The sequence below is a fragment of the Gymnoscopelus braueri genome, assembly GCF_963280865.1.
Source record: "Gymnoscopelus braueri genome assembly, chromosome: 4".
In the NCBI taxonomy this organism is placed as follows: Eukaryota; Metazoa; Chordata; class Actinopteri; order Myctophiformes; family Myctophidae; genus Gymnoscopelus; species Gymnoscopelus braueri.
Window position 1 is genome coordinate 22777870 of NC_137605.1, and position 8296 is coordinate 22786165.

The window sequence follows — 8296 nt, forward strand, 5'->3', positions numbered from 1 at the left end:
CATTAAAAAGGACAAATCAAACAAATGGGACACTTTATTAGAACACAAAGAAAAATCTCTACAGCCTCAGTAGTCAACCAGGGATTGCATTGACGGCTGCAGTACATCGTTCACCCGTACCTCGAGTGGGTGCACGCTGTCTCAATTGTGGGCGTGAATTTGTAGTCCGCTATAGGCCAACATCTAATCTAAGATTAGTGGGACTCATTCAAATGACCACCAGTGAGTCCCGGGACTCAATTCATTGCAATCATCACTGTATTATATTAGATTTATTAGATATTTTATTGTATTAGATATGTGATTTTGTTACCTGACAATTAGTTGACTTTTGGTGAAAAGGCCTGGATATATCGTTATCGGTTGATATCGGTATCGGAAATTAGGAGTTGGACAATATTGGAACATCGGATATCGGCAAAAAAGTAAATATCGGAAATCCCTAATGTTTATGATCCGCAGGAGCAGTCTACCAAACAGACGCCTTTCGGCAGGCCTTCTTCAGTGTTAGTCACTAACACTGACTAACACTATAATATGTAATATATATAATGTATTACTCTTGATACAGAGTAATAAGTAATACGTAACATCTTACTTTCCTAAGTAATATTGCTAAACACTGAGATCATCATATTGTACAATTTCCTTACAGGAGCAACACATTTTGGTCTTGTCAGTATAACTGTTGAATAATGTTATCTGATCATCCTGATTGGTCCACCAAGTGTGTGGGGAGTGTCCTGGAGGGACTGACCACTGTAGGGAGGGACTAACCACTCCATATAAACCAGGTGTGCAGGTGAAGTCCTCTCATCCACAGAATCACACAGCAACCATGAGGTCTCTGGTCTTCATTCTGCTCATCGGAGCTGCTTGTGAGTATAGGCCTAGATCCTAAAGACATTTACCTTTTTACCTAGACATATTTGTGAGTGATTTATTTGTAAGTTCAACTGGTTTCTAACTGTTTCGACTTCCCTTCTGTTTATTATGGAGGACAAAATATCTAATAATGTATGTGGGTTCCATGTGCGTTTACAGTTGCAGAGGAGGACAAGATCGTCGGAGGGTATGAGTGTGGGAAACACTCCCAGCCCCATCAGGTGTCTCTGAACTCTGGCTACCACTTCTGTGGTGGCTCCCTGGTCAACGAGAACTGGGTTGTGTCTGCTGCTCACTGCTACAAGTCGTAAGACAACACTTGATATTTTTATATTTTTTGTCTGGATTTTAATTTAGATTAACTCCTGAGTCATGAGGCATACTGTAAAAATACCTCAATTAGGAAAGATAGATAGATATACAATCATAGAAGAGTAACATGACAATAAAAACACCATCAATTATTAATACAAAATATACAATCAAGGACATGAATTTCATACAGGCCATGAAGGCCATGGCCCCTCAGTTTGTCTTTCTGTCCCTCAAAAACTTGACGCCCTGAGGCCACAATGGCCTTGATGCCCAGCCCACACTGCCCCAACTCATTACACCTCCTCTACCTCTTACTATTTACCAATATTTCGAACTCCTTATTTCACTGATAGTTATGCTACAGTAAGTATTTGAATAAAATCATCCTTACCGTGGTCTTATGTTTATGTTGTTTGATTATGTAGGGTACACATTTCTAGTCCACTACCTGCAACCAGTGTAGATGTGCTAGTTATATTCTATCAGACTTTATCAATCAACCATCCTTATTGATTAAAATGTAATTAAATGAGAAAATAAGTAGGCTACAAAGTGTTGAGGAACTCAACATGAACCTAAACTTTATCACGCCTCCCCTCTCTTTTCCAGCCGCGTTCAGGTTCGTCTTGGCGAGCACCACATCGAGGTTGATGAGGGTACCGAGCAGTGGATCTCCTCCTCCCGTGTCATCCGTCACCCCAACTACAGCTCCTACAACATCAACAATGACATCATGCTGATCAAGCTGAGCAAGCCCGCCACCCTCAACCAGTATGTGCAGGCTGTGGCTCTGCCCACTTCCTGCGCTGCCGCTGGCACCATGTGCTTAGTCTCTGGCTGGGGCAACACCCAGAGCTACTGTGAGTATAGCACCTGTTTAAAAGGTTACACTCAGTCACTGGTGAACCTGAGAAAAATCAAAATGATCCATGACAATTCAGTTCTGTATAATATTTACACATTATACATTAGGCAGGCCTATCTTCATAATAATCTGTTTTAGAAACTTTGACATTAAATGTCATCATAATGGTTGCATCCTTAATGCTATGTTGCATTCTTATTCTATGCTGCGATAAAAGCATAGATTCAGATTTACTTTCCCTTCGTTGTTTTCAACCATTTCCACTTTGACCTGTATGTACCCCAGATGATGACAGTGACAAGCTGCAGTGCTTGGACCTTCCCATCCTGTCTGAGAAGGACTGTGACAACGCCTACCCTGGCATGATCACTGACGCCATGTTCTGTGCTGGATACCTGGAGGGAGGCAAGGACTCTTGCCAGGTACTGTAGTCAACAAGGTTCACCTGCAGAGGTCCTCCTTCTCCACCAATGCATCTGAATAGTAAAGCAGAGTGTCAGAACAGCCCAGTGGTCATTCCTTTTACAATAATGATGGTCTTGATCTTAACTGTATTGAGAAATTAATTTATGACTTTCACTTTGCTCCTCTTCATTTTCCCTTTTCCTCTCTCTCTCTCTCTCTCTCTCTCTCTCTCTCTCTCTCTCTCTCTCTTTCTCTCTCTCTCTCTCTCTCTCTCTCTCTCTCTCTCTCTCTCAGGGTGACTCTGGTGGCCCCTTTGTGTGTAATGGTGAGCTGCAGGGAGTTGTGTCCTGGGGATACGGTTGTGCTGAGAGGGACCACCCTGGTGTCTACGCCAAGGTACAGTATGCCTCAAACATCTTATTTATGAGTTGTATTTATGAGTTTCTGTTTTTCTGTTTTAGTCTTTATATAGAAGTCAAAGTCAGACAAGTCATTCATAAAAGCAAGGCCTTCGCATCACTACACAGCAGCTGCTGCTATAGAGCACAGCAGTGGAGGCCATTTTGTGGTTCCGCAGATAGAAATCCCATTCATCTTTCCCATAGAGATTCCCGAAAATATTGATTTAAATTATTCTAAGCCTGGAACCAAGCCATCCAGGCTTCTGGTGAAATATGACCATAAAACATTTGATTTTGTGTAAAACATATTGAATATTTTATTATTAAATACTATTTTTAATAAATACCCTTTTTTTTTGCGGTTTTCAAATATTTACATCTCTGAGGTCTATCTGCTTGGCCAACAAAATAACTGTGAAATCTAAACCCCAACAGCTGTAATGCATGTGACAATACATATACACAACTATACCCTAAAAATCTGAGTATGCTAAATCTTTCTGTCTCCATTTTTAGGTGTGCCAGTTCAACGACTGGCTGGAGCAAACCATGGCCAGCTCCTAAGTCTGATCCTACCTCCTGTAGGCCTATCTTACAACTATACCATCACCTCAGCCGTCATACTTCAAACACTCTACCTCCAGTGTTGCCATCTCACTGAATTATATTTCCATCTTGCAAAATAAAGTATTTTAAGTTTACTTTGCTGTTATTGGTTTCATTGCGTTTGTACTCCCATTTATATTTTATTATTATAGCAAATTGGAATGTGTAAAATCTGCATATCATATGCCTGTGTATTTCAGGATTGAATGACTTAAATGACTATACCTACTAAAATAATCCTAGTTGACAGGGGTCAGCTCTATACTTGATTCGCTCTTTTTTGTCACATTGTGAAGCTTGTAGATTTAATATGTGAATGTTACCCCCAGAATAGGGATGCTATAGTTTCCAGTGGTTAACGCATTCAGTGCCATACACGTGTTTGACGTGTTTTTCCGGGGGGGGGGGGGGGGGGGGGGGGGCGTTCAGAACCCAAGATATCGTAATCCGAAGATTTGCTGCTCCATTCACTTCTTGGTTAACTTATTACTTAAAAAGGCTGTATCTCGGCTCCTGTGTACTTTTTTTTTACTATGTATTTTTGGCCAAGACATGCTATTTTCAAAGGCGTATAAAATTGAACGGGGAGGTCGCAATGACATTTTTTTTTTTTTTTTTGCAGAAGCACAGTGAAACCCGCTGTGATTAGCTAGCCTGGTAAAGCCCCTCCCTCCGGAAAATCTCATTTCCATTTGATTTCAGGAAGGAGTCTGGCCTGAAGGCTTGTCTGGGCGTTTCTAGCCCGTTCACCAAATGGACGAGACTATCAGCGTCGTCGTTCATCGTTCTGTGATTGACAGCGAAAGTTGGCCAATCAGGTGGCGAGTTCGAGTGAGCCCGAATGGAACCGAGTGCAGCCTGAATGCAGCCGACCAAAAACGAACGGCAGCCATCTTTTTTGACCGCAGTGTTTTCTACTCTCTTTTAAACTTCAAAACGCTCTCAAACTTCTATTTTGAGGCACGGAATTTACTTTTAAGATATCGTTTGGATAGAATTTAGTTGTTTAACTTCATATGTGGTCAATTAATCATGACAGAGCCTATTTAAAAATAAAAATTCAGAGAACAGGCAGGGGCGGGCAGTGACACGTATCCGAATAAGGCAACCTATTTTGGGCATGGCCGTCTCAAAAGTCCCATTGCGTCACATTAGTCTGGAGGTGGTAAAAATGCACTGGCTGAAGGGCAACACTGCTGATTGGCTGAAGGGGTTGTCAGTCAACGGTATTACTCCCGCCCAACTCCAGCCCACAGCCAAATTGACGAATGTGACTACTTGAAAAAGGTAAGAAAATCGGAAAAATTGCTGGCACAGTACGCAATTCTTTTTTTATTTAATTGGCACTGAATGAATACCTACTGTATCCACTCTAGCAGCATTTCCTTTAACATCCAGATAAAAACTTGTACTGTATGGTATGAAGCTGTGTGCAACAGTTTCAGAGTTGTGACTTTGTTTGTGCCCATTGTACTTTGGAACAATGGGACGTCGGACTAATGGCATGGCAACACCCACCATCAGCCCTGAGTCCTTCTCCATGCTCCTACACCTGACCCCTTTCCTTTCCCTTTCCCTTTAAATAAACAAGCTTCACTCGCCTCTGTGTCTGGGTCTCATTGTACAATACAGCGGTATTAACCACTTGAAACTTACCATCCCTATTGTGGGGGAAACATTCACATATTTAAATAGCAGATCAACAAGCTGACAACACTTCACAATGTGACGCATCTATGAATTGTCACAAGTCACAAGATCTTTTTACTGTTTTTAACTCTCTAATTAATCCTCATATTTTACCACCTGTTGTGCCATCATCCAAAGACGCTGGAAGTAGTTTAGAGCAAGTGGGGCTGTAAAAGGTGGGGGATCTTGCGCTCGCGCAAATCTTTTTTTGTGTATTATCCCACACAACGGCATAACAATGAGCTGCAGACAGCATATGCTGCATATATGCCATATTCAGGTTCATATATGTGCATAATGGGGGACTCAGGGGAGTTAATAATTCAGAATCTCAACAAAAGACACTGGTATCTACATATTGACAAGAGAGAGACACTGGTGTCTACATATTGACAAGAAAGAGACATTGGTGTCTATTGATAAGAAAGACACAGAGGAGAAAGTGGTACAGTCAAGCTGGGGCATTAAGGCCACTGTGGCCTCAGGACATGCCATTTTGTTTGAGGGGCACAAGGCCAAACTGAGGGAAAACGACGGCCATGGCCTTCGTGGCCTCCCTGAAATTCCTGCCCTGGTAGAGACATATGCAGGCGGCCAATTTTGAATATGTCACATAAATGATCAACATATATGTTGCATATAAAACATATATGTTCATATATTTCCTTTCCATGTGGGGGGGGGTGTCAGCTAGGTTGGGAGGTAACAGGGGGTGCACGGCCCAAAATGTTTGGGAACCGCTTAGACCTATCTCCTAACTGCGCGGACGCGCACACACGCACATGCACTTAATTTCATCGTACCTGCAGCATCTCTTCTCAGCCAAAAAGAGGATATAACGATACCTGAAGCTGCTGGACAATGAGTGATGTAGGTATCCTATAATACAATCCGCAGATCTGCCCATGTGTGGACGTGATTTGTTTGTCAAAAACTGCGCACTGCGCATGCGTGGACGTGCCTCTGCACTTTGCAAGGGATCATCTTTCACCGTGCGAGACACACACACACACACACACACAATGTCTTTGCGAAAGGTGATGCACGTCACCCGTTTGTGAAGTGGGTATTTTCAAACCCTGGACTGGATTTAGGAGAGCGTCAGAGTGTTTGTGTTGGAGTGCCTCAGTGCGGCTGCAGAGTTCATGTGGCTGCGATGTTTCGCGGGGGTCCAAAAGGGTCTGCGATGTTTCGCGGGGGTCCCAACACTCCCAGGGGGTCCGCAGACCCCCAGGGGGTCCCCCATGTATTGAAAAAAAAAGAAAAAATTAAAACTTGACGCTTTTGTGGGTCTTTGCGAAATCCCGAAGTGGAGTTTTGGTCATTGGAACGGTGATGCGCGTCACCCCTTTGTGAAGTGGGTATTTTAAAACCCTGGAGTGGATTTAGGGGAGCGTCAGAGTGTTGGAGCGCCTCAGTGCATGTATATCTTATTGTGTCATTGTTGTTCTCCTGCTGTGTTGTATAGGACTTTAAGTTGGCCTCGGTCATTGTAAAATGTGCTCTATAAATTAAATTTGAGTTGAGTTCAGTTGACATATTATGAGCTTGAAGATTGGCTATTTTTGGTGAAGAGTTTTGATGTAGAAAGGAAAAAAAGAGCCAACCAAGTATAGAGCTGACCCCTGTCAACTAAGTATTATTTATAGAAGGTTTAAGTGGTTACATTCTGAAATACACTGCAGGCAAATGATATGCAGATTTTACACATTCCAATTTGCTATAATAATGTAATATGAATGGACAATCATATATTTGGGGAGTAAAAACACAATGAAAACAGTCACAGCAAAGTAAAAGTTAAGTCTGAAATACTTTATTATGCATGATGAAAGAAATACTGGAGGTAGAGTGTTTGAGGTATGACGGCTGAGGTGATGGTAGTTGTAACATAGCATAGGCATATGGAGGTAGGATCAGACTTAAGAGCTGGCCATGGTTTGCTCCAGCCAGTCGTTGAACAGGCACACCTGAAAATGGACACAGAAAGGTTTAGCATACTCAGCTTGTTTATGTATAACTCTAACAATAATTCTAGATACACCTCAAAAACATATTTTTTCAGATTCAATCTGGCAAGTTGATTGATTTTATGAATGGCATGTCTCTATTCTATGACTAAGGACACACAACTCATAAATAAGACGTTTGAGGCATACTGTACCTTGGCGTAGACACCAGGGTTGCCCTTCTCAGCACAACCGTATCCCCAGGACACAACACCCTGCAGCTCACCATTACACACGACAGGGCCACCAGAGTCACCCTGAGAGAGAGAGAGAGAGGGAGAGAGAGAAACAAAAGAGAAAGAGGAGGAAAGTGGAACTAGACATAAATTAATTTCTCAATACAATTCAACATCAAGACCATCAATATTGTGAAAGGAATGCCCTATAGGCTGTTCTGACACACTGCTTTACTATTTATTTGGTGGAGAAGGAGGACCTCTGCAGGTGAACCTTGTTGACTACAGTACCTGGCAAGAGTCCTTGCCTCCCTCCAGATATCCAGCACAGAACATGGCGTCAGTGATCATGCCAGGGTAGGCATTGTCACAGTCATCAAAAGACAGGATGGGAATGTCCAGGCACTGCAGCTTGTCGCTGTCATCATCTGGGTGTACATACACATACAGGTCAAAGTGGAAATGGTTAAAAACAACAGAGGAAAAGTAAATCCTAATCAATATTTTGTCAAAGCGTGAATTGCATTAAGGATGAATTATGATTATAGTTGATTTTAATGTCAATGTTTTTAAAACAGATTATTATGAAGATGATGAAGAGTAACGAAGAGACACACACACACACACACACACACACACACACACACACACACACACACACACACACACACACACACACACACACACACACACACTGGAGAGATTTGGCCTACTAATTATTTTACAGAAATACTCAATGGCCAGTGTCATATTGTACGTAATGCGTTATGGTTTTGGAACTGTGTATATTTTATCCACATGAACTGTTATGGTATATGGTAGATAATTGTTATGGTATATACTTTATACAATTCAGCGGTAACAGAGCTTAACATGATACATCTTTAAAAAGGTGCTACTGTATGCTCACAGTAGCTCTGGGTGCTGCCCCAGCCAGAGACTTTG

At 42.1% G+C, this 8296-nt stretch overlaps 1 protein-coding gene and 1 pseudogene across 2 annotated transcripts in view; one reads left to right on the forward strand and one right to left on the reverse strand.

Moving 5' to 3' along the window:
• The first annotated feature begins 834 nt into the window (after positions 1–834).
• Positions 835–3509, forward strand: LOC308084277 (trypsin-1-like). Its single transcript, XM_080426841.1, has 6 exons — positions 835–878; positions 1045–1192; positions 1810–2060; positions 2351–2487; positions 2765–2866; positions 3388–3509. The coding sequence occupies exons 1-6, from the start codon at positions 839–841 to the stop codon at positions 3433–3435; spliced, it is 726 nt and encodes a 241-aa protein (XP_080282967.1). The 5' UTR covers positions 835–838; the 3' UTR covers positions 3436–3509.
• Positions 3510–7088: 3579 nt separating this feature from the next.
• Positions 7089–8296, reverse strand: part of LOC308083518 (trypsin-2-like) — a 3888-nt pseudogene continuing 2680 nt past the window's right edge. Inside the window, exons 3-6 of the transcript in view lie at positions 8262–8296; positions 7643–7779; positions 7331–7432; positions 7089–7136 (exon numbers count right to left, since the gene is read on the reverse strand). The exon at positions 8262–8296 is cut by the window's right edge and continues 217 nt beyond it. The product of the transcript in view is annotated as a trypsin-2-like (transcript). The remainder of the gene's footprint in view (positions 7137–7330; positions 7433–7642; positions 7780–8261) is intronic.